This window comes from Lissotriton vulgaris, chromosome 9 (assembly GCF_964263255.1).
Source record: "Lissotriton vulgaris chromosome 9, aLisVul1.2, whole genome shotgun sequence".
In the NCBI taxonomy this organism is placed as follows: Eukaryota; Metazoa; Chordata; class Amphibia; order Caudata; family Salamandridae; genus Lissotriton; species Lissotriton vulgaris.
The window spans coordinates 272,325,072-272,352,644 of NC_141697.1; the positions used below are offsets into that span (position 1 = coordinate 272,325,072).

At 44.3% G+C, this 27,573-nt stretch overlaps 1 protein-coding gene across 4 annotated transcripts in view; it reads left to right on the top strand.

The window, feature by feature from the left end:
* Positions 1-27,573, top strand: part of TMEM63C (transmembrane protein 63C) — a 653,749-nt gene that overhangs the window by 297,067 nt on the left and 329,109 nt on the right. For 2 of the 4 annotated variants that reach the window (XM_086937543.1, XM_086937544.1), the window contains 3 exons: positions 23,638-23,867; positions 25,677-25,756; positions 27,116-27,148. In XM_086937543.1, coding sequence (XP_086793669.1) covers positions 23,670-23,867; positions 25,677-25,756; positions 27,116-27,148 — 311 coding nt within the window. In that variant the 5' untranslated portion in view covers positions 23,638-23,669. The remainder of the gene's footprint in view (positions 1-23,637; positions 23,868-25,676; positions 25,757-27,115; positions 27,149-27,573) is intronic. The other 2 variants (XM_086937545.1, XM_086937546.1) reach the window with 1 other exon arrangement.

Consider the following 27,573-nt stretch of genomic DNA (forward strand, 5'->3'; position numbering starts at 1 on the left):
AACATGACCGCCCTCAAGGACGCCCTCAAGGACGCCACCCGCAAACACCACCAGCTGATCCGATCCACCAAGAAATTAGCATTCAAGGATCGACTCGACAACAACGCCCACAACAGCAAGGAACTCTTCAGCATAGTCAAAGAGCTAACCAATCCCAGTGCTGGCTCTAACGACATCACTCCCTCTCAAGACCTCTGCAACTCTCTAGCCTCATTCTTCCACAGCAAAATCGCTGACATACATAACAGCTTTGGCGACCAGTCCACCCCCCTCACCACCACCGAACTGAAGCCCCCCACCACGACCCTTGGCGCCTGGGACCCAATCAGCACCGAAGACACCATCCGCTTGATGAACTCCATTCACTCCAGATCACCAACCGACCCATGCCCCCACCACATCTTCAACAAGGCTGACTCCATCATCGCACCCCATCTCCGGGATATCATCAACTGCTCCCTAAACACAGCTATCTTCCCAGAAAGCTGGAAACATGCCGAACTCAGTGCTCTACTGAAGAAACCCACAGCAGACCCGACTGAACTTAAGAACTATCGCCCCATCTCGCTCCTCCCTTTCCCTGCCAAGGTCATAGAGAAGACCGTCAACAATCGGCTTGCAGCCTTCCTCGAATCTAACAGCTCCCTCGACCCCTCACAGTCCGGCTTCCGAGCCAAACACAGCACCGAGACCGCCCTCATCGCAGCCACAGACGACATCCGAACACTTCACTTCTCGACAATGGGGAAACAGCTGCCCTCGTCCTCCTGGACCTCTCCGCAGCGTTTGACACGGTCTGTCATAGCACCCTTGTACAACGCCTCAGAAACGTCGGGATACAAGGAAAAGCACTGGACTGGATCATCTCGTTTCCCGCTGGAAGAACCCAGAGAGTCCGCCTCCCCCCTTTCAGGTCAGAGGCCACCGAAGTCATCTGCGGCGTACCACAAGGATCATCGCTCAGCCCCACCCTCTTCAACGTCTACATGAGCCCCCTCGCATCCATCGCACGCCAGCACAACTTCAACATCATCTCCTACGCCGACGACACCCAGCTGATCCTCTCCCTCACCAAAGACCCAAACACCGCTAAAACTAACCTACACAAAGGGATGAAAGACATTGCAGAGTGGATGAAGAACAGCTGCTTAAAACTGAATTCTGACAAGACGGAAGTCCTCATCCTAGGATCATCCCACTCCGCATGGGACGACTCATGGTGGCCACCGGCCCTGGGCAGCGCACCCAAACCAACGGACCATGTGCGCAACCTGGGATTCATTCTAGACTCCTCCCTCTCGATGATCAGACAAGTCAACGCTGTCTCATCATCATGCTTTAACATCTTACGTATGCTCAGAAAGATCTTCCGCTGGATCCCCACCGAAACAAGAAAGACGGTCACCCAAGCACTTGTCACAAGCCGACTGGACTACGGAAACACCCTCTACACCGGAACCACAGACAAATTACAGAATAAACTCCAACGCATTCAGAACGCCTCCGCCAGACTCATCCTAGACATACCCCGCCACAATCACATATCCGGTCACCTAAGAGGCCTTCACTGGCTCCCAGTCAACAAGAGAATAACGTTCCGTCTCCTCACCCACGCACACAAAGCCCTCCACGACCTGGGACCCAAATACCTCAACACGCTCCAAACCTTTTACACCCCGACCCGCAAACTACGATCATCCAATCAAGCCCTCGCCGCGATTCCACGCATCCGAAGAGCCACCATGGGAGGAAGATCCTTCTCCTACTTAGCGGCCAAAACCTGGAACTCTCTCCCCACCCACCTCCGCCTTACACAGAACCACCTCTCCTTCAGAAAACAACTCAAAACTGGGCTATTTGATAAGAAACGAAGCCCCCCCCACCCCATCCCCCTCAAGCACCTTGAGAGCCTCTGGGTGAGTAGTGCGCTATACAAATTTTTGACTTGACTTGACTCTATTTGCCACCGGCACTGGTTAAAGTGGCATTGACGGACCTTGGTAAAGTACTGCTGACCGGACTCCCCAAGGGTATTTTGACCGCTACCCAAGAAGGCAGGGGGCTAGACCAAACCGACTAATGGCAGAATTCACCACGACACTGGGACTCTTAGATGTGGGGCGGGAGTTGCAAGTAACGGACTCCAATTACACATACTTCTCTAGTGTGCACAACAGTCTCTCTCGAATCGACTACTTCCTAACATATGTGGCCTCCATAGGTAGTTGTTTTAGACGTCCTCAGACGTTACCTAGAGGTATCTCGGACCACTCCCCTGTTGGGATAGAGCTCACATACTGGGAGTGGCAGGCACTTTCCACCATAGTTATTAACACGTGGCTGTTAAAAATACCCGACATTAAAGAAGAATTATGTGTGCAAACCGGAAATTACCTGCAGGAAAATCTGGGATCAGTAGACTCGGCACAAACTATATGGGAGGCCTAATAGGTGGTATTAAAGGGGCATGCACTGCTGTTGAAAGCGAGGTATATAGTGAAGAGACGCCAACTACTGTTTCAGCTGGAGGAGGAGCTCCGGGGACTAGAGGCAGGACATGCACAAAATCCCTCGAGCACTACACAACTTAGATTGACCCTGAAACAGGATGAATATAGACTCAAAACCCGCAAACACTTGATGGCTAGGACTAGTGCCACCCAGAATCAGATGTACGAATTGGGAGATCGGGCGGGGAAACCCATGGCATGGCTGGAGAGAAGGGAGCAAGGTACGCGGTGGGTGCCGACTGACGTTACCTTGTGGGGAGATCCTTCGTCAACCACAAGGATTTTGCGGAAGCATTTGCAGATCACCTCCAGAGGGTATAGTCTCCCTCCACCGCATACACTGCGGAGGACTCGAGAGAGTAACGTGCCAACTCTCTCGGAGCCTGATAGAGACACGTTGGATGAGGACTTGACGACTGAAGAAATTCAAAAAGCCATTGGTCAAATCAAGTCAGGGAAAGCGATGGGGCCAAATGGAACCCCCATCGAGTTCCTCAAGGTCATGGCCTCACAGGTTGCCCCACACCTAAAGGCGATGTACGAAGAAAGCTATGAGAGGGGGCGCCTTCCTGTTGACCAGCGTATAGCTAGCATTGTGGTGATGCACAAGGCCGGGAAACCTATAGACTAATATGGCTCATACAGGTCCATTTCGCTGATCAATGTGGAGGCGAAGATCTTGGAGAAGGTCCTAGTCACGCGACTTGGAACAGTGATTTCCTCCCTGGTGCACCCCGATCAGTCTGGGTTTATGCCGGGCAGAAATACGGCCCTGAATATACGTCAATTACATAATGTGATGGCACGGAGGGAATTTCTAAGAGACGGCGCAGTTAAATTGTCCTTAGATGCCTCCATGGCAATTGATTCTATTGCATGGCCGTGTTTGTTTGAGGTGCTGGCGAGGGTTGGACTGGGCCCTAAATTTATAGGGTGGGTGAAATTGCTATACACGGAAATACAGGAACAGGTCGGGGTAAACAACTATACGTCCAGGGCATTTACGCTGAAAAGAGGTACTAGGCAGGGGTGTCCACTGTCCCCGCTGCTGTTTTCAGTTATATTGGACCCCTGGCGGCTTGGATCCGCCGAGATGTATTGTAGGAGAGTAGGGTCTGCTATCCTATGGTCACCCCAATTTTTGCTTTTTGCTTCACTGGTTTTCGACTTACTGAGGCTGTGGGCCTGCTAATCAGACCCCCAGCCTGCTGTTCTCTCTCTAAATTTATAATACATGTGCTATAGGTACATACCACAATTGGAAATGGACTCCTTGTCAGCCCCTGTACCATGCACTATAGGTGCTCAGGGCATAGGTGCCACCAAGGCCTACCAGGGGCTGAAGCATAGCTTTTGCCACCCCTGGCTGGTTCTTAAATTGACACAACTGGCTGATCACTCAGCTGGGGCAAGTGGGTGTAATCACCCCTTGCTTAGATATAGTATACCTATATCTAAACCTATATCTGGACACATATATAGCCTGTAAGCCACTCCTATGGAAGGCCTCATCAATCCTGGAGGCAGAGTGCGTGGTTTTATGTGAGATGGTGCTCTGGCATGAGCTGAGCCTGTCTGCAGCTGTCGGGAACAACTCCCTAAGCTGATCCGGGATAATGCCATACCATATACTCTTAAGCGCCTTATAATCCTCGCGGTTATATAGCAACTTTGGTTTGGCTTTATCAAAACATGTTGTGTAAGGTGTCATACGAATTGGAATACTACCCCCTCGCCAGTTCTGGCGACGGGGGTAGCATTCCACCCTTCTAGAGGGAGAAGACATGTTACTTTACTGAAACGCGGTTGATTTAAAATGAGCCTCAGATCCACAAAATGGATGCCCCTGCCACAGACACGGGTCTGGCCTCCTGCTGCTGACCGAAACCCGGCAGAGGAGGCCTGGACAAAGAGTTTCCTGTCACAGGGCGGTGTCAAACCACCCCAGACAGGAGATAGTGGATTGGAGTAGGGAGGTTTCAAAGAAACCAGACACTGCCTGGGGAGCACAAGGCTGCCCCTTGCATAATCCGGCCAAACCGGTTCTGGGGCCTCCCAGCCCCTGTCCCAGCGCGGCCAGGATCAAAGGAGAGGGGTGTAACCACCCCCTTCCTGGGTCCCACCCATAGGAGGGGACCTAGCAGGATGTCCAACCCCCCAGATTCGAATAAGAGGGGGAGCAGTCCCAATGCAACTCAGATCATCCTGAAAAAACATAAGAAACGAATTCTGGACCCTTCGACTTTCTACACGACGTGAGAAGACTGAAGAATCTCCCTTGTGGTCAAGGAGTGACCACCCTGTGCAAACAGGCACCATCCAGCCCTCGACCCTTGCTTTGTTGCAGTTCCCGCCGGAACTCGAGCGACAGAGATCGACGAGATCAAGCTTGCCTGCCTTCTACCTGCCCGATCCACAGTCCCTGCAGAGCTGAGACCCGTGGAGGCGACCGGAAGCGTGGGGCACGCCATCTTGAAAAGGCCACGAGACGCTGACCGTGCAGCCCACGAGTGACCCTCGAAGCTGTGCACCGGGGTTTGAGAAGCCCCAGCCCCGAGCTCCACTTGCACCAAACCTCACCCCTCCACACTCGACGAGTGCTGCGTGGGGCCCTTCTGCTTGTGTAGGCTCGACGCGTTGGCCCGGTCACTTGCCAGCTGGCTTGTGGCCCCTGTGCCGACGAAACTTGAAATACGACTCACTTTTCTGGTTGCTCCAGATCTGCACCAGCTCCTGTGAAAAGGAGCCCCCACTCTGACCCTCCTGGTTCGAGTGATAAGCAATCTCCCGGTTCCGCGTGGATTGCTTTTGCCAAGTGCTGTTTGCTGCAATCTTGAAGCCGACGGTGCTGACGGCGAGAGCCTACGTGGGACAGATCGTGACCTGCTCCTGGACGTCGCAGATGCCCCAGAGCCCACGTGACAGCGGAGAGAAGCCTATCGACAACTGCCTGATTGCGCCCGACATTGCCTGGTTCCGTCCTGGTTCCACCCTGGTCACTGCTGAGTGACCCAGACTCTGTCCCCTCTGCTTTCAGGTACTTTTCTACTTCGATCCACCCTTGGATCGCACCGGACACTTCTGCTTCACATCGCCTGCAGCTGCAATAGCTTCAAGCACCAAGAACCTGCGTGACAGAACCCGACGCCACTTCGACCCTGTGCACCCACGGCCTGTGGGTGAGGTAACATTGCAACGCCGGTGTTCCCACACTGGTACACACCTCTAGGGTCTGTGTCTAAAGTTTTGTGTTCCTAGGTTCAGCGGAAGTATCTTTTAATTCACTTTAACTAACTTTTACGCACCATTGACAGTGCATTGGTGCGCGCCGCACTTTCCGTGCTGCACCCGTCTCCTGTGGGCTACTCCCGACTTCATCATTGCTAGTCCTGACTGCTCCCAGCGAATCTCTAGGCCCTAGGCCTAACCATTGTTCGATAAGTGTTACTTATACCATTTTTTTAGTATATGGTCTGAGTGGCCACCCGCCTCTTGGGATCTTTGTTACCTCAGACCCGGCTCTCTTTTACTGTCACAACGTAGCAGGCCCGTTAGCCAGACTGTGAGCAGATGTTAAACACTGGAGGTCGCTGCCCCTGTCTCTGGCTGGACGTGCAGCCCTTTTTAAAATGTTGGTGCTCCCACGATTTTTGTACGTCCTCCAGAATTGCTTGCACCGAATCCCGGATGAGTACTTTATAGCGGTTGAGGGAGAGGTACGAATGTTGTTGTGGGATGGTGGGGCCCCTAGAGTGGCATTTCAGAAACTAATGAAAGGATGGCACGACAGGGGAATAGCGTTGCCGAACCTCAGGTTATATTACTGGGCCTCTCAGCTGGTGGCCGTGAACCATTGGATGTATGCTACACCGACTGACCCGGCTTATGCCCTGGATAGGTACCAGATGGACCGCTCTGGTTATCTGGGGGCCCTCTACTCTTGCACTAAAAGACAGAGATATATTGGCCCGACACTACACACGGTCCAGATTTGGCATCTGGCAAGCTCGCTATTGGGATGGGCTAACGTTCTTACTAAGGCCACACCGATATGGTACATGCAGAAACTCGACATGCTATGCCACCAACCAGGATTTGATAGATGGGATATGATAGGAATCTCGGCAGTGAAGGACCTAGTTAAAAAGGGGACCATACTTAAATTTGAAGACCTTATAATGGTTTACCAGATGTCGTCGGGGGGAGATATTCCGGTACCTGTAGATACAACATGCTTTGCAGGCGGCCTTCCCGAACTGCGAGGACATACCGCACTCATCTCCTCTGGAGGACCGCTTGCTAGATGGGTCACTTCATTCTAAAGCAATATCCCTAACATACAAAAAACTTAGTAATAACCTACCAGACAACTTTGGCAAGCTTAAGGAGCAGTGGGAAAGAGACCTGGGTCTGATTGAGGAGGAAGATTGGCGGTTGGCCCTTATGTCGCCCAGAGAAGCGGCCATCACACTTCGGTTTAGACTGATACAACTCAGGGTACTACACCGGTCATACATGATGGGTGTCGTGCTCGCGAAAATAGGTGTGAGACAAGATCTTTGTCTGAAAGGTTGCAAACAGCAAGCTACCCTTTGTCATGCACTGTGGGAGTGCCCGATGGTGAACCGTGTGTAAAAGTGAGCCACGAATCACATGCAGTCTGCGTTAGGGAAGTCGGTGGGCCAGACGTTCTGACTAGGTTTGCTTAACATATGGACAAATACTGACCTGACTGAAACTGAACAGCAGCTGGTGACGCTGGGATACTCATTGATCAAGAGATAACTGGCAAGGGGATGGGGTGGTGTGTCACCGCCCTCCGTAGCGGTTTGGCTTAAAGAACTGGATAGATGTATGATTGCGGAGAAAGAGGTGATCATAAGCAGGGGGTGCCCAAAGAAATGGGTCAAAAATGGTCGAAATGGAATATATATAGAGAAGATATCTGTGTGTCGCCCGTGGTGAAGTTGGAAATGCGTAGGACAGTTGACAGAGATGTACTGGCTTAAAGTAAATATGTTAATGACCTTGTTACTATGTATCATGATGTCTGTAGACCGCTAACAATATGTGGTAAAAAATGTTTTCCATATCTGTCACGAAATCTTCTCAGTAAAAACATTGTTTACATTTTTTTTTTAAAGCTGCACTAGCTCGGAATGTGAAGAAAGATGCAGAAAGATTATAGCTTTTCTATTACTATCTAATGAGTGCAAAAAATAAACCTGTTCCCTCTGCTTGTCATTTTAAGCTAAATAATAGTGCATAAGGCAGAAAAGCAATGCTCCGTTTTAGTTCATTTAAACAGTTGCGTCAATTATGTTCCGGGACCTGCCTTGGCTGCTGGCTCTGGCAGCAGGCATGGTGATGACAGAAATCGAATGTAATACCATATAATAGTTGCGTTCTGATGCTTTTCTTTATAACCGGCGGCTGGGTGTGTCACAAGGTGCTGATTATAAAGAAATTAGAGAATGGCATTTATGCAGGGATTACAGAATCCCATGTATTATAAAATAATCACTTCAGAAGTCAATTGTAATAAATACAGTCGTGTTCTGACGTCGCAATACTTGCTTCCAGAGCCAGCATCCGAGATTAAAGGCAGGTTAAGAGTAGCTGTTGGAAAAAAACATTACATTTTCGCTATTTAGCTTCTACTCAGTTTTTCTAGATGTACAATGACAATCTGAAAGGTGAGATTTGTGGCAACATGTTTATTTTTTACACTCCTAAGGTAGTTATTGAAAAGTTAGAACCTTTTTGTATGTTTCTATTTTGCATTAAAAAAAACACTGTTAAACTCATTCTAATATCTTTTTACAACAATTATCAAACAGCTTTTTTAGGAGTTTAATTTTGTACTAGAAATGTTATGATTCTATTTTTATTCTTCATATTTGCAAACGTGCTCTTTCATATATAAACGAGCTATCCACCAAGGGCTTAAGTGGTTTGTGTGATAGGTGATGGTGTGACCATGGATTAAAAGGAATAAAGTACGCTTTGTCATGCATTCTAAGGATAATGCAAATCACCTTAGAGTTCCCTCACCTTAGAAAGACAACCTGCCTTCAACCTTGTTCCTCTATCTGGTAATGGAACTCCTCAGTGACTTGCAACATTGTTATAAAGTATGGTGGAGGGTACTTTATCCCATATATAAATTCTAAAACATAATAATATCTGTAATTCTTTTTTTTAATATGTGTATGTATTCCCAGTGATTTAGAACATGTTGTGAACCACCACAAACAGTGTACCAGTAATGAGTACAAAACATTGAAGCCATCACCTCACATGTAGCATACTATTCAAACATATATTAAATTCACCAACAAAGGACCATTGGGCAAATAACCTTTTCAGCAACGTTAAGACTGTTATGGAAAACTATGTGAAATTCCATGCCCCAGTTAAAATACATAAGTGCAGGCCAAAATGTTCAGCACTCTGATACTCTAAAGACTATCATGACCATCATGACAATGATCCAATCTTGACAGTAATGAAAATCGAAGAAAAGCAACTCCTGATGACCTTGTGATACTGAAGTCCCTGGACAATGCACAGACACTTCATCGCGTCAGCCAAAGCAAAGTACTATACCAACCCAATCAATGAACTCACCAACAGAAACAGAACCCTTTTAAACACAATCGAGCACTTCATCAATCACCTGTCAGACCCATCTATTGCTCACTCAGCTGAAAAGTGCAATTCTCTCAACCTATGTTGCAGTAAAAAAAATACAGAATATCCAACAGCATATTAACAACACCAAGCCTACTTCATCTCTCATGCCCACCCCAGAACATTGAATCCTGCAATGTTCAGCCTTCAGCCCTATCTCTCCCAGATTCAACCAACATACTCTAGTCTGTCAAAGCTACTTCTTATGAAGAGGATATCTTCCCCTCGTCCTTCGGCAAAGCTCTCTGAGGACAGTCTGTCATGCCCACTCACCACTGCAAAGGTCTTGCTCACTCAAGGCATCTTCCCAGGAATTCTAAAGACATCCTCCCACTCTTAACCCCTTCCCATGCTGATGACGGAACCGCTCCGTCATCCACCGCGGTGGCGCTGTGCTGATGACCGAGCGGTACCGTCATGGCCCGCCCAACGCTCCTGCGCGGCACGGATTCCGCGCCTGCGCTGAGCGTTCTATTGAGCGGGCAGGGCCATGACGGAACCGTTCCATCATAAGCACAGCGCAACCGACGCTGGTGACGGAGCCGTTCCGTCACCAGCATGCGCCCGCCGCATTTCCGCCCCGCCCCCCTTAGCACTGCGGCGGAATAGCCGCCGCAGTGAAGGGGTTAAAGAAACCTACACTAGACCCTGATGAGCTCGCCAACTACTGGCCCATCACATGGCTATCACTCATGGACAAGATCATTGAAAAATCAATCTGTGTTCAACTCCAAGACCACATCAACGCTGACCATCTTCTGCATGACTATTACACCAAGACCTTCACCTTAGGCATTGTAGATGAGGCCTTCTTAACCACGAAATAAGACAACCTCTGCCTCCTGTTAATCTACCTTTGACACAGTCGACCAAACCATCTGCCTAGGCACCTTCGAGTCTCCAGTGGAAACCACTGTCAATGTCCTACACTGGTTCGCCTATCTTTTCAACTGACACCAGTTTGTTCACATGGGCACTTCCTGATCCTAAAAGGCCCCCACCACCTGCACAGTCCCTCCAGGTTCCATACTGTCCCTGTCATCTTCAGTCTCTAAATATAGCCACTTGGTGATCTACCCATAGATAACCTCTTAAAGATTCACCAATATGTTGATGTTGCATAACCTTTCCTGAAAGTATACTCTGCTTCAGATATATTATGGTTTAAACACTGCTGGGACATTATCATGACCTAGAGGTCCATTGCCTTCCTGAAACTCAACACAACAAAGACGAAAGTTCTGTTAGTTCCCAAGAACAACAAATAAGAGACAGTACAAACCTGGCTGTAGACATAAACTTGCCAGGTTCAAACCCCAGATTTTCACTGGTTTCCAAGTCACTTGGATTCACCATGGACACCAACGTCACCCTTAGGGAAAACCTTGCCAAAAAAACAAAGTCAGGCTGGTACCAGCTTTAACCTCTAAAGAAAATGACAGTTTTTCCACAAAGCAACATCACAACTGTTGTTCAAACCCTTCTACTCAGTCATCTGATTAGTATTAATTCCTTGCTTCGTGGCCTCCCAGACTCAACACTGGTGCCCTTTAAGGGCAGCCTATCCCATCCAGGGCCGAAAGAATATTCCATCTATGCACTTAGAACAACATCCCAGTGCCCCTCAGGACCACCCCAGCACTGCTCCAATGTAGAAAGGAATTTAAGGCGCACCTCTTTAAAGACTACATCACAGTGCATTAACTACTACAACCCAGCTTTCAATAATGTGACGAGAGGAAGAGAGAGAGAGAGGGAGAGAGGGGTGTGAGAGAGAGAGCGAATGAGAACGAGAAACGAGAATGAATTAATATCTTTCTATCTCAGGGCAGTTGATGCCAAAATGCGTTGCAGCGTAATTTCGGAATAAAGAACTTTATTGTCGTAAATCTTCCTGTGTCGGTGTCAGGTTTCGTCTTGAAACGAATCGGATATGTGTGTGTGTGTGTATATATATTACTCTGGATTTAAAAACAAAACAATTTTAGTTTTTTTACCCAGAGTAATACATATACACACACATATCCGATTCCTTTCAAGACGAAACCCACCTGGAATTTAGTGTCTTCTGAATTCGGGGCTTCTGGCCAGTTCCAGTGTGAGATCATTGTTCATATCCCTTATGCGAGCATCCTGCTAGACAATGTCCGGCTGGACATTGGATCTATATAGTACCCAACATAGTCTATAACAAATTTTTCTGAAATGTATTGTCTGCTTAGAACCGTTGTTTTCTAAATAAGCATCCTGCTACATGGCATGCTCCTGTGTTTCCATAAGGTATTTATGAATATAAACAGAAAAGTATGGCTTCTCATGAGATTGCAACAGAGGCAGATTAAGAGAGGCCGAGGAGGAGTTAAAAAAGGAGATACGCCGAAAGAAAACGAGAGTCAGGGAGACGGGGAAAACACATAGAAAAGCAGAGGAAATCGAAGAAAAAGAAGGGAAGAAGAGGTAGAAACTAATTATACAGAGATTCCTGACATAGCAAAGATACAGTAAGAGCAGCTAAATGAGCGAAGTTTAAGATTATGGAAGAAACCAAAAGAAAGAAAATGAAGAATATGAAAAAAAGGTAAAAATCTGATTGGGAGACACATAGAGAATAAAATGAAAAGACCTGTAGAGACAAGAGACCGAGAGGAAGGAGCACAGAGACCAAGAGAAAACAAGTCAAAATTAAAAATACAGAGCTTGGGCTGTAAATCGCTACTAACTTGCATTCAAATGCCGTGTATACAACAAACACTTTGCCTCAGTCCACACTGCCCTGCTCTCTGCTTGGGTTCTGCCCCTGCATACTGGGTGGGTCATATGTTTTACCAGTGATGATTTCCGGAGCCTATAGAACAAAACAAGGCTAATGATGGGTCTTCAGCTTTTGCCGCAATCCACCTTGCCCTTGGGTCAAAATCCATGTTGATACAGACAGGAAATAATGTAGGGCAATGCACCACTCCATGCTTGCTGTCACTATACAGTATAACCCATGTTGTATGAGAGCATCAAAGAAAAGTATGCAAGAGGAAACTGTAAAGCGCTCTGGTACCCTCAGGTCTAGCCAGTGCTATATAAACCTCTCAAATAAATACATAATGCAGTCTGCTGATTCTTCTTTATTTCACCTTACCCGCACAAGCACCAACCAACCAACTAACTAACCAGCCAGCCAGCCAGGCACATTTGTGTGTGTGTATATTGCATTGACCATCAAACCTATCACTGCATACCTCATGAACTGTGTTTATTCCAAGTTCCCTCCTCTCGCCTGATAGTTAACTGTATAGTATGTGTAGTATTTGCTGAATGTTTGTGCAACGTTCTTTTCAATTTGTTCTCTCGTGTTTCTGTCTGGCCATTCTCACTGAATGGTATTGTAGGGAGTGATATGACAGGCAATTATTTGTTGTATCTGTACTCTACTGGATGTATGTACAATATTCAGTCTAATGTGTTCTGTTGAGTTTGTGACCTGTTTTGGTCATTGGAGTTGTTGTGAGCATTGTAATAGGTGACTACATGGTTTCTGCGTTCTGCATGTATGTATGTCAGATTTCTATGTTGTATGGTCAGTGTGGATTGATGACTAGTTTTATTTGGGTAGCTATAGTAACCCTCTGTTTGGCATATCTATGCCTGGTTTGGATGTAGGTGAACTATTTTGTTTGAAACGTTGTTTTATGCATTATGTGACTTATCTGGGTGGCTAGAATACTCCGAGAAGTATCGTTATTGGCTGTATGGCTTTGGTTCACTCAAGACCTTCTTTCTGTGCCTAAAGGTGAAGCTTGGATATTTTCCATTCCCACATGTGGCAGAGAGGTCTGCAGTATATCTGCTCTACAATTGGAAGATGCATTCCAATTGTTAGCAGTCTAGCCCCTACTCATGGCAGGTCTGATGTTCATAGTGGTTGTATACGAGTGTCTGCTACCTGTAACCCATAGAAGCAGGCAGCAGAAGTTAACGTCGGATGATTGCTCACAATGCCCTTGCCGCTCAAGTTTATTGTAGATTATGGAGGCAGGGGAGGAGCAAAGAGAAAAGGAACCTCAAATGAGCATCTTCCTTGCTTTCTCTGTTCTTTTTCTGAAAGCCCTCCTTCCATTGGTCTTTTCAAACCTTAGCTCCTTCCTCACCTCCTTCTTTTATAGGAATATAGGAGCATATGTATCAACCAAATTTTGATAACCAAACGCTGCGAATCGCAAAAAAGCAGCGTTTGTGACTCAAAATTTGGAAAACTGTATGTATGAGGATAATCGCAATGCAAATGTAAGGAATCGCAAAATTTGCGATTCCTTAAATGCTAATCAGCAACCACTGAAGTTTTGCGATTTCTCCTTAAAAAATCGCAAATTACCACCAACTTCAAGTTGGTGGTAATTTGCGATTTCTTTCACAAATGCACTTTTTGCCATTTGTGAAGGTGCTGTGTGCCATATGCGCACACATGTAAATTTCAGGGGTGCATCAGGGTGTCCTTATGACCACCTTGCACCCTTGAAATTATTCTCAATTTGCGATTCTCAAATTGCGAATCGCAAATTGAGTTTAACTTCCCATTCATTCCTATGGGCCTCCTGGCCCATAGAAATGAATGGGAAAGTATTCCTTAATTGCGATTTCGCAATTTGCTAATCGTAATTAAGGAATATTAAGAAATCGCTAATAAATTGCGATTTTACGTACATCCCTTTTTGCAATTCTCAAATAGCAATTTCTAAAAAATCGCTATTTGAGAGTCGCAAATGGGGATGTTGATACATATGGCCCATAGTCTATTAGCGGATTGATGTTTTTTTATTTTTGTTTTATTTATTTTTTTACTTTGAAAAGGCAATGAAGCAATTATTGTCTTTAGTTCCCATTTATCATCATACATTTTTGGCTCTTGGGACTTTATATGCTGATGCATGACTTTTCTCTGTAATTGTCTACAAATATTCATATTTCTAAACTCTGTCTGTTTAAGGAAATTCTTTTTTTAATTTTCTTTGGGGGAATTAGTCTAAAAACGTTCATTATAATTATATCCTATTGCAAGTTCTTGAGTAACCCTTATCTAAATTACCTGCTTATATTAAATGATGTGTTGTCGGTAGCTAAATACTTGTATGCAAACATTTTTATACATGCATGCTTTTAAAAGTTGCCTTTCGACACTGAGGAATTTTCTCGGATCTCTTCGCAATCATTTGATGAAATCTCCCTGTACCGACACGCTTCCAGGATGTTATGGATAACTACCTCTGTAGGCTGTCAGAATCAAGCCCAAGGTTTCGCAGAAGCTTCCAGACCCCTCCAACGGCCTGAAGTAGACACCATTATTTACTTCCGGATGAATTCCACTTTTATCCTGAAGTTACAAATTCCTACCTTAATAATTTCCATTATTCAAGGTTTTCCTTGTACGCGCTAGTTAAGTAAGTTGTTTATGAAGTACAGCATTTTCTGGCACTACTTTCCAAACTGGAGCTCAAGCAAGAAACCCAGCATGTAGTTACCAAATACTAGACCCCCATAGCCATCAATTTATTAAGCAAAGCTCTTGACCAATCAGCTACTGATAGTGTTCCGTGTACTTTGGCACTTCCAACATTAACCCTCGCCTTGCACTTCCTGACAGTATCCCACTCAAAAGAACATTTTCCAGCCAAGGTTCATTAGCATGCTCTTTATAAAAGTATTTTTAAAATATAAGTGCTTGTACATATTCTTGTAGATCCCAAACCATTTCATCAGTGCCATAACTTTACCAATAAATAATACACCTTGACTCTCAACAAATGATCTTGACTTTAAATTTCTCTTCTACCTAATTTTATTTGCATTGTCTGAGGTTTTTTCTAACACCCTCCACACGATCCTTTAATAGTGAGCTATGAGACATTGAATGGACTTTTAAACCTATAGATAGCTTTAATTGGACAGTTAGAATACCGATAACCTTTGACTGACTAATTATGGTTCTAGATAGCATGGCTGGAATGTTCTATGAGCCTTTTGCCATAAGTGTTGTGATGGCAACCAAACACTACTGTTTACCTTGTATCTCGCTCCTTCACATCTCCTTTTTTCACCCCGTCTTTTATCAATTATTTTGGACTTTTCCAAATTATTCAGTGTTTTCCCCGACTCTCCAGCTACTTTCGAGTTTTATTTTCTTCAGCTGGTATCACTGTGTTTTCCGGACTTTAACACCTACCATAGTTTAAGCCAAATTAAATACGTCTAATAGAGACATTTACGGCAATATTGTATGCGAGTTGAGCTGCCCATACAAACTCTAACCAATCATGTACTTGATTTAATAGATACAAATGTAGATATAGACTTTCAGTCTGACCATCAATTTATGGGTGAAAACTAGTTGAATATCTTTATTCTATTAAAATCCTTTCAGTGAAATGTTTCGAAAAATGAGATTAGAAAATTAGATCCACCTTCTGATATCATTGGTATTCCATGTATTCGCACAATAAGCTGTACGAATAAGGTTGATAATGGTCTTGTTTCAGCAGCCCTTTCAGAGTTGTAGTGTTAGATCTGGGGGTCTCTAGTTGACAGAAGTAGGTACCAATGGCAAAATAGGGACCCTTGCTTCTAGTCAGGGTAAGGGGGATACACTCATTAGATAACCCCTGCTCACCCCCTTGGTAGCTTGGCACGAGCAGATAGGCTTATCAAAGGCAATGTGTAAAGTGTTTGTACCAACACTCACAGTAACACAGTGAAAACACCACAAATGGACTCCACACCAGTTTAGAAAAATAAAGTATCTTCACCTAAACTACACAAGACCAAAACGACAAAAATCCAACATACACAGTTCAAGAATATGATTTTAAGAGTTCTAGGGTTTGCGTCTAAATAATCCACAGTTGCATCACGTTTAGCCCAAAGTACCTGTAGATCGACAAAAGTTCCAAATGGAAGCTGCAGCGTTAAAAAACAAGCGATGCGTCACTCCTGAGACCCTGGGGAGGTGATGCGACCTCCCCGCTGGATGCAGGGGGCGTGTTGCGGCCAATCCGGTCTGTATGGGGAGGAATGCGATACCTTGTATGGATTCCGGTGCGCAGGTTCGATAGGAAGCGTCTCGCACAGGTACGATGCGGCGATCTTCGGGAGGACGATGATCTCTGGTGCCGCAGCGATGCGCGGCACAGCGTTTATCTTCTCCTCTCGCGGCCCCTCGATGCGATGGCTCTGCGACGTGATATGGTCCGCAAGCAAGCGGTGCAGCAATTTCACCCAGAGATGACAGGCGCTGCGACGATCTCGATCCTCGTGGCGGCTGGAATTTCCTCACACTGTCTGGGATGTGCTCCGCAAGCGAGCAATGCGTGAAAATTGCAGATTGTCTTTGTTTATCCTTGTCCACCTTCCCAAACAGCAGGCCACAACTCCCAGAGGCTCCTCAGTCGGATTTAGCACTCTAGGAAGGGCAGAACTCTCTAAGCAGAGTTCAGGGGGAAGCTGGGGGTGAAGTCCTTTTGTTCCTGGGACTTCTTAACAGGAGGCCAGCTCTCTTCAGGCCCTTGGAGATCTCTTCAAGCAAGGGGACAAAGCAACAACAAAGTCCGTCCCCTCTCTTTGGCAGCAAAGCAACTGCAGGTCAGCCCACCAACACACAGCAGGACAGTCCTTTCTCTTCAGTCTTCCAACTTTCTCCTTGGCAGAGAATCCTTCTTGCTTCTAGGATGATCTAATTTTCTGTAGTATGGGTAGCCCTTTTTATACCAGTCTTTCCTTGGTTCTCTAGAGGAAGAGAGGCCTTGGCTTGGTCAGAACCATTTCAGGTCAGTTCCTGAGCACTTTGTTTTTCTGTCTTCCCCTTTCCTTTCAGAGAGAGGGGCATGGTTGTCAGCCGCCCAGCAGGAGGTGGAGCTAGCATTGTGGAAGGCAGGCACAGACCTATTCAGGCCCAGGTGCTATCCCCTCCCACCACTCTGGATGCAGATGGAGCTATTCAGCCAAGGGATGGCCCACTCAGCCTCTGGGAGCCACCCAGCCCCTGTCAATTCATAAACAGGCCAAGGCACACAGAAAGGTCAGACAAGAGAACAGCCACCTTCTAAAAGTGCTGTTCTCAAACTCAGGATTTAAAAACCATCTTTCCTAAAAGATGTGTTATTAAATTCTGAGTTCAGGGATACCAGACTTTTATGTCCTATCTTGTTCCTATGGGAAGATATGCAGGTAACCATTATACACTGCATTCCCCATTATAGCCTATGGGCAAGATAGCCTTTCAATAGTGAAAAACAAAAATGTCTGTAATTCACTACCAGAGCATGTCACCCACATTAGTACATGCTCTACCTTTCACATACACTGCACCCTGCCCAGGGGGGTTCCTTGGACCTTCCATAGGGGTGACCAATGTGTACAGAAAGGGAAGGGTTAGGCCTGGTCAGTGGGGACACTCTCCAGGTTGACATGGCAGTCCACAGACTGCGCACAGGCACTGCAATGGCAGGCCTGAAACACCATTTTAGGGCTACTTATGTGGGTGGCACAATTAGTGCTGCAGGCTCACTAGTAGCATTTGAATCACCAGCCCTGGCACACTCAGTGCACTTTACTAGGGACTTCCTGGTGGCACAAATATACCAATTGTGGATAACCAATCACAATAACAATTTACCTAGGGAGCACTTGCACTTTGACACTGATCAGCAGTGGCAAAGTGCCCAAAGCATCTAAACCAGCAAAAACGAAATCCAGCACAGCGTCAACAATACAGGCGGTAGAGGCAAAAAGACAGGGGAAACCACGCCAAAGATGCCAGTTCTAATATGTAGTAATTCATCTTTCTAAATATGTCCACAATTTCTGAAGGCCTTAGTTCGGTTAAGGATTGCAGCTAAGCCTGTGGAGCTCGCCTAGAGGATTTAACTCTTGTACAGGCCGTACAGTTTCTCTCATACTCTTTTACATCCTTACTAATTCTATGCCACTGAAAAAGTCTGTGGACTAACTCCTTAGCCTTCATTATATCTTTATTTCCCACTAATAGGTTATCATGATATTGTCGTAATTTTTTTTATAGTGGGCACACACGAAGTATTTCCATAAGGCAACTCATCTCATATTTCAATTCTGAGCTTTTCTAATTTCCCATACCATTGTTTTCCTAATTGTTCTTATAAGTTATTTCCCTAGCCCTACCACTAATACTGAACCAACTGTATTTGCGTTTTTTAAGACTTGTTTGCTCAGAAATATGTTGTCTCTTTTCTTCAGTATGTAACCATGGTAAAGCATCAGCTTTCCTACTTTTATTCCCATGCTTATAAGTTATTTTAAAATTGTGATCTGCAAAAACAGTGACCAATTTAACAATCTGGATGTTAATGTTTTGGTAAATTATACAAATTGTACATTTCTATGATCCATTTACAATGACTACATGTTGAAGCCCCTGCAAATTTTGTCTCCAATCCTCGATCTTTCACTGCTAAACATTTTTTCCCATTATCGATAATTTCGCTCAACCAATGTTTATCTTATGGATCAATTGGCTACTAGATGGAGTTGACATGTAGTCTTATGTCTTTGTGACGAGACTAAACCTATTTCTTAATGTGCGGCTTCAACCTCCACCATAGAATGGTTTTGAAGGATTAGCATGCAACAAATTTGGGGATGTGATGAAGGCTTTTTGAGAAAAAGATAAGAAATAGAGGCCTAACCAGCCTCCTCTGATATTTCAATTGTACCCCTCTCCTCAATAATTTAGTAATTTGAATTATCTTTTGTGAGAACCTTTAAATAAATATTCAATAGGAGTTTGCACACCCCAAAAAGACTTGAATTTCCTTTACATTGAAGGGGAAGGTCAAAACGCCACTGCCTGCACTTTTCTTGTATCCGTTGCAATCTCTTATGGTGTAAGGATAAAACCAAGGAACAAAACCGTTTTTACATGAAAAAATACTTTTCTAATTTAGCACCTCATAATCTTTCTAGTACTGCTTTTATGTGGTGTTCATACTCCTTCTGAATCTCGCAACATTAGAATGCTGTCTATGTACACCACAGCAAATGTATCAATACACCCTTTAAGAACAACATTAATAAAAAATGAAAGGGCACTTGTGTATTACAGAATCCATACCTCTTAACCTCCTACATTCCAAACCTACTAGTAAATGCGTTCTTCCCTCACTCCAACTAGTTATTATGCCCCTCTTCAATCTAAATTGATGTAAATGTATACCTTTTTGTTTGATCCAGCAATACCAAATTCAATGGAAAAGGGTATTGGTTTTAAATCTTAAATCTGTTTATTGCAGTTTAATCTACATAGATTCTAAGTTCCACTCCGAAAGATGAGAAGACACAGGAGATTGAGTTGGCCTGGTAAACACATTTGCCAAGTGCTGATCCAAATATGTCTTCAAATTAGTATTTTTTTATGTCAGTGCATATATCCTGCTCCAGGGTAGTATTACCTCCGGTTCCAAATCTATCTCGCAGTCATGTGGTCTGTGTGGCAATTTCTCGAACCTCGGTTTTACTAAACCCATCTTGACCACCCACATATTGTTGAGGTAACTCCATCACTTCTGTGAACTCAAATTGAATACCCCGTAGTTAACTGAGCTGCCGGTGAAAAAGCCATTCCTATTTGGCATTCCTTAAAACAATGTTCTAGACTATACTTTGCGTTCAGTGAAACTTCTCTTACTTCACTCTACTACAGGTTAAGTTCCGTGCGCCATGGTAAACCCAAGACTAACTGAAACTGTGGTGCATGCATCCCATTAAATTGGATAAGATCTCTGAACGTGATACGTTTTTATTTACACCAGTTGTGTATGTTCCATTATTAGCCTAGAACACAATTTTGTGCAATCTACAGCTCTATTTGGTTTGCATATGCTGCCTTAATGGATCTTGTATCCCTATAATCTGTCATTAGACACTGTAGAAATCTCACACCTTCTGAACTTAGTATCCGTATTTAAAATTAAATTTGGTGTTGAGGAATGTATTATACTAGCGACCAAATGTTTTGCTGGAGTTGATTTGACTTCCTGACACATCTGGACAACTCCCAGTATTGATGGTGCATTCCCAGTTGTGGCAGACAGGTCTGCAAAGTATCTGCTCCACGGCTAGAAGATGCAGTCATGTTGTTGAAAATGTTGTTCCTCCTCATGGCGGGCCTGGAATACGAAATGGATATAACTCTAGTGTCCGGTACCTATAGTCTACAGAAGTAGCCAGCAGAAATTAACTTCAGACACTTGCTGCCAGTGCCGTATCTTATCTCTTGAGAAATTATCCCTGAGCTGAGGCACTAGTAAGGTCTTTCTCTTATCTACCTCTATCACCTGTCAAAACCTGAGCCTAGAGGTAGGTGAGCCATGAAATTTTAATGCAGAGCTGAGCCAGTGGTCTGGCTTGGCTACAAGAGCCTGTGCATGAACGAGCCATGAAAATATTTGCATGTAGATCATGCAACATACTTCATGTACATAAGGTTTGCATGATAAAGTCTCTTCAACATTAAAAAAAAGTATCTATCTTAACATGATCAAAAATAATACTTTAAAAAATGAACAAAGAAACATTCAGGTCCTACTCTAACGACAATGCCATTAGTGAACTGAGAGGTGAGTTATTGGCCATGTTCACACAATATGTGGCCTAAATTCTAACTACATTCTAGTTTATTAAATTAAACATAAGTCTTTTTTGTGCAGGTTTATGTACTACACGTGTATTTGAAAGTGCTCTCATATGTGATAATAGAGAAAAGGGGGGCTCAGTTACATCCTCTTCTATACCCCCATTATCCTTTTCAATCCAACTAACAGGCTTGCACGTCCACTGCTCAAATTAACTCAAATTTCAGTAAACTGCCCCACCGCTAATCCTTTTTAGTTCCAGAGTAGCGTGCTACTCACCGGAAATCCCTTCAACACCTTGTCAGGGGTAGTAAGCGCTATATAGATACAATACAATAAAATATTGGCCAAAGATCACACAATTCAGTGAAGCTGAGATTGACCTCAGATTTTCCAGTCCCACATTGTGCAATGTAGCCACTAAATGGGTATCTTTTTTTTTTCTCTCGTTTCCATCAAAGGTTAATTCTTTGTCTTTAATTCTTTGTGCATGAGGTTACAGCATGGGTAAAAGACAGTAGCATGTTGAAAGTTTGTCTCATTTCGGGCCTGAGGTTTAAGAGGACCTTATGCTCAGCCAGATCCAGGCATCTGCTTCGAACCTGGCTCAAGTGGTGTGGCCTCCTAAAACTAACACGAGGTTTCACAAGAGGTCCCGAATGCCTCTGACAGCCTGAACAGGACTCCGTTATTTCTTGCCTAAAACTCTTTATCCTGAAATAAGTCTTCTACGAAGTTCTACCTTAAGAATATCTCTGATTTAATTTTTTTTAAATGAACCTGACCAGTGAGTAAGATGCAATTCCACCCAAAATCCTAATCCTACTCTGATAACCGTCTTGAAGTGCCGCGTTCTCAGGCACTTCATTCTAATCTGGAACGTCTCGGACTCGTTCTAAACTCACAGCATATAATTACAAAACACTAGACCGCATACCCAGCAATCAGTTGTGCCATGCTCTTGACCAGTTACCCACTGGCCGTGTCCTAAGCACGTGGCACTTCTGATATCCACCCTGAACTTGCACTTCTGACAGTTGGTATTATTCGAATACTGGCAGAGGCGCTAGTAGAAGGAACTTTGCTTTTGAGTGCATGTGCCCAGCTGTGTGTTATCGAGTATGGAAGGACAGGTTGTCACCCTGTGAGCGGCAAGCGGTGCTCAGCGCTGAATGAGCCATCCATTTGTTTCAATAACCAGAGGAACAGGTGCATATTCATTTTTATATAAATCAGACTCGTTGGTAATAAGCACATGCATATTATGTTCCCATTCATCTCCCTGGAGGTTAGAATGGAAAAGTGTTATCTTTTGGTACGTTTATTTCAGGGCTTTAAAGGCACACTGTGCTTTCCAGCTCTTTCTAAAGAGAAGCTTGCTTCAGTTAATCATGTTTTCGTGCATTTCTATCCCAAAACTTTTAAAAATCTATCTAAAATTAGGAGCCCGTAAGACGAATACCTCCTTAGATTGTAGAGGGTTGAAAATCACTTCAAGCATCAGAAAAACTCTTCCTATAGTGATTAACATTCTTTTACAGAGCAAAACCAAATTTATATTAGAAATGGTCCTCAATTGTTTAGTGTAGGGCGGAACAATTATCTGTGTACGGTCTTCAGACTACTGGTGTGCACAATGTTCCGATGACACTTTGTCCAACTGAACCATCTCTAGAGGAGCATTCAGTAGCCATGCTACTATCCAGGTAGCTTGACCCTAGGTTAGGCTGATGTGAAGCTGACCATTTCCGATTGTTTCTCAAATAATGAATTATGTAGATGATAGTCTGACTACTTGATGCCTTCAACAATAGATTTACGTCAATGGTGATATAGTTACCCTTGGTTGTTTCAACATGAAATAACCGTCTGTATTCAATTGTCTTGACTTTAATAGGCCTGTAGGCATTCTTTCTCTTTACTCGTCACCTACGTCTTTGTCCAGAGCCCAGTAAGGGATTGGATTTTCTGTCTGCCTTTCTCAAATGGTTGCAGCACGCATGGCTGAGCTTCTTGGAGCATCCCACCCATTACCATGACTAGTATACTAAGAAGATCAGCCTAAGTGTGCAAAAATATAAATTAGAAATTATAACTCTTACTGTTGTTCGCAGTGATTGCACAGTGCCGGATGCTTGTCCACACTGTCCAATCAATGCGAACTGCACCATGCATAGTGCACGCTAAACTTTTCTGCCACTCAAGTAGATTTTAACTCGAGCAGCAGCTTTCTCAACGCAAACTGGTAGTTTCTCAATGCGAGCGGGTCCAATGAGAAACCTGCCCCCCCACCCGCGTTGAGAAATCTCTCCAGGAGGTTTATTTTCCATGTTCGCGTTCGCCAACTTGATGTTGGCGATCGCGTACAAGAAAAATCTTGCCGGGAGGTGGATTTTCCTCACTTGCGCTCGCCACCTTGACCTTGGTGACCACAAGGGAGTAAAAAAAACTCTGCTCCCCTGCACGGAGCGGAGTTTTTGGAACGCTGCGAGGTACGTGTAATGCGGAGTGCGGGGAAACTCCGCAAATGGAGCGGAGTTCACTGCCCAGGGTTAGGGCTTTCTTTACCTCCTCCTAACCACTTTAACTTCTGGACCATTTCTTGTTGCATATCATAGGGCTCTGATGTCAGGATAGCATTAAACTGTGCTTTATTGCAGTTCCATCAATTGACATTATAGTCTAACAAAAAAAACCAGTATTTTTGATCGCTGCATTGTCTGTGTTTGAGATCTCTCTTCCTTTATCTATGACAAATATAATCCCTTTGCTTTTCCCTCGCACAGAGTGAAGGCCCACGTGGCCTGGCAGCCGTGGGATGGATGACCGCGTGTACTTTCCAGAGGCAAGTCCAAGTGGCCACCCTACCTCCTGGGACGTTTTCAACTATGCCGCTAGCTCTGGCAACACCACTGAAGAGCAATGCTACAGCGCTCGATCACACAGCACCGTTTTGCAGGGGCTGCCTTTCGGGGGCATTCCCACCGTACTGGCTATAAACTTCGTCCTTTGGCTGGTAAGAGGAGGTGGCAATGCGCGTTACATATTTTTTCTGCTCAAATCCTAGAATGGCTTCATTATACGATTTACCTTAAGAATTTTGTCTTTGAAATGTGTGCCGAATTCTATGCCTAAGGAAGGATATTTTGGTGCTCTTAGAAATAATATTCCTGAAAGCCTTGCCTCAATGTATTTAATGTATCATACATTGAAAGATTTACTGTACCCTGACATATTCATATTTGACACAGAAATTCGGAAGTCGATGATGCATGCTCGTCTCGCACTTTTCTGATTTTGGTAAATTTTTATATGACCAATTTGATATGCTACCAGAATACTGATTGTGAAATATTGTGTTACAAAACTAATGTAGCCAGAATATTCACTACAAAAATATTGTGAAGGTAAGCATTTACAGGCCAGTATATTTTTACTAAACTTAACTTCACATCTATGTACTTTGATATTCATATTTTCAATGTACATAGGTGTTGAGTTAAAAATGAGTAAATGTATACATGCCTACATAAATCACTTTCACAATAACTTGGCAGTCAATATTCTGGCGGCAATATATCTGTGTCACAATGTTTTTGTTCTCGATATTCCGACATACACCCAGATAACTCTGGTGAAGAAGCAGCGAAAGGAATATGAGGTTGACTAGAATAACAGAACTTACCTTTGTTTCTTGTAAATTTTAGGACCTCTTTAGGTTTCTGTAGACACTTTGCCATCAAAGACATACTGTTGAAATATTCCCAGAACGCAAAGATTTCTTAAAAATATCTTTAAGGATTTTCTAAATACTACACTTAGAAATGTGAGCGTTTACTTAGTCCTAAATTAACATGACTGTCTTTCATTTATTTTTATTTTTTTTAATTAGTGACCAGGCAAGATTTGTTTTCGCTCCCTAGACCCTCACCTTGTTCATTGTGGTGGTGTCACTGGTTTCTTGGTTGTTGTTGACTTTTGCCCCGCCCTCTGCGACTGCCACTACCTTATGTCACCAATGTGCTGGGAGAAGCACAGGGCTAAACGAAGATCAATGGAAAAACGAGATTCAATTTGTGAAATTATCGTGGTTTGATGTCTTGAGTCTTTTGATCTTATATCTTAAAGCAGATGTCTGCAACCTTACCTGCAATAAGAGCTACTTGCATTCAATGAAAATCATCTTGAGCTACTAATGTTATGTTGTGTAATAGTGTCCACATCAGACAATATTACATTTATTGCCATCATATGCTAGATTTCCAGCAGTGGTCATCTTAATGCATCAGGCACAGTTGCCAGCAGTAATGTAAAAAAAACGAAATTATAATATTAGTAATAAGTATCCTCTACGCCACATGATTTAGCACTCACATGCCAGCTGTAATTATATTTTGAAAACTCAGCTGTTTTTCTCCAAAGCTCATTTTATGATTCCTGAAAATATACACTTTTTCCACCTTTAAGTGTTGATATGTGTAGATTAATTAAGGCAATCAAACGGTTAAAATGTAATAGGCTGGGCGGCACTTAGTAGAGCTACTTACTTACAGGTAGGAGGAGAACTAGCAGTAACTCACGGGCTACTTATTAGAGAAGCCAGCTTGAAAGCGATTATATATTCTGCATTTTTCTTGGAGATGTGAGGGGTAATTGTGTCAGTGTTGAAGAGGCCTTTGATAAATATCTTAGTTGGGGGATCAGGACCGCTGTCTCGAGGACAATAAGGGCTGTCCATAGCTTTTTGTTTGCAGTAGAGCCTTGGTTGCCAGCCAGCATGAAGTTAACCCGTTGTGCTCTGTTTTTCTTTCCCACGCTGATGTAGTTTCTCCTCCTGGTGTTTTCCTGCCTGAGGAAGGCAGCCTGGGACTATGGGCGCTTGGCACTGCTCATGGATAATGACAGGTAAGCACTGTTCCTGCTTCAGGTGCACAGCTTTTAACCTCCATCATGTTGAGGGTTGTCTTGGTTGGAAAAGCTGCATGGTATGGGTGAACTTGGAGCGGGACGGCTGGGTCCTTTTGGAGTTACAGTTGCGATGCATATGTGCTCTGTATGAGGAGATCGACAATCCCATTTCAGCTGCAAAGTGGAGTATGTGGTAGCCTCGGAATTGCAAGGTGTCTGGGAAATTCGCACATTTTTTCATCAATAAAAACCTAGTGGCATGTGAACATGGAAAATGGATTACTAAGAGTGATCATGGAAATTGACAAGCATACCTCAAATTACTCGTTATGTCTTATTCTGAGCTGCAAAATGTATAAAGCGGCAGTAATTTCACTAGTGGGAAAACCTCATCCCCGGGGTTATCAGTAATTTTGGGTGGCGTTTGTCATCATTTTACCATGTTACTCAAAATGAGATGAATACTACAGTAGATTCTAATTTTCATAGTATTAATATTGGAGAACAGTGTTGAAATCACGCGTCCATGTTTTAGTAGCTGGCAGTGTTTTCTGGGTACTGTGCTCTGCAGCACGAGGGGCGCAGTACTGCAGCTGACTTTTCTACCAAGTATGATAGGGTTCGGAACTCAAGAAAGAACAGGAAGCAGAACACAGGTGCAGGTACTAATTATGTTGCGCGTTTAGTTTTCCTATGCCATCTCCTTTCCAGTTTTCTAGATTTACATCAACTATACATACATCAGTGCACCGACACAGGTGCCATAATGCTAAGGGGGTCCATTTGATTCGTTCATTTGAAGAAACTTCAATCATCTGTTCAATTTCTGTATTGTTTGAGCAGGGGTTGTATGACATAGGCATGCATGGCTAAACCATGCCTGCCTTGGTTAAGACAGATGCATTGTTCAGGCAAGCGTGGCTACGCTTGCGGTATTCCGGCACGCGTGGCTCTGCCCCGTTGCTCCAGCCGTTCCCCTTGAAGAGGTAGACAACGGTATTCATAGCAAAGATGGTGCTAACTCCAATACTTACAGCAGGAGTAGTTGGGAAAAGCCCTATCACGCTTGCTATGGTTTTCTGCTTGAAATTCTAAAAGTTCTAGTTTTAGAAAGAGGGAGCAAGCTTGAAATGCATATCTTGGCAGATTTTAGTATTTGTATACAGGTATTTTTAATTGTGGTCATGAGGCAACACAAGCCGTCTGGTCAAAAGAATGAATGAAGAGCTTTGCTCTTGGGCACAAACCAATGTCATGGGATCCCAGAATCACCATGCTTTGCCCGAGAGTCCTTGATCTTTGTATGCTCTGGGCACCGGTTCAGTTTAATAGTTGTTCTTTCCTCTTCCCATCTAGATGGGTGACGACCAGGACCTATGATTCCTATGAGTAATACTTTTTATTGGTGCTATTGGGGAATCAACTTGGATAGTTTGATTGCTTGATTGCACTGGTGATTGATTAAGGATCGACACTGGCATGCTGCTCTCAGCAGGAGGAGGCAAAGTCACTTTAAATAAGTCACCACGTGCCTCTGGCATCTTTAAAGAAGCTCTCCCACTTCCCTTATGATAGAAACAAAGGACGTGCACTAAAGATTGATGCTAGGGACTTAAGGTCTCAAACTTTGCCATTTTAGGCCGTTGAGCAAGAATTCACCTTTGAAACCAAGTGTTGGGCTATTGCCCCGTGGATTCTGGCTCTCACCACTAATCTGAACAGAATTTGTACTGAGACCTTTTTTGCTTAATCTTCTGTTTGGCGGTGTGTGAGAGGCCAATCACCGCCCCAATCCACCAGACACTCCACCGATC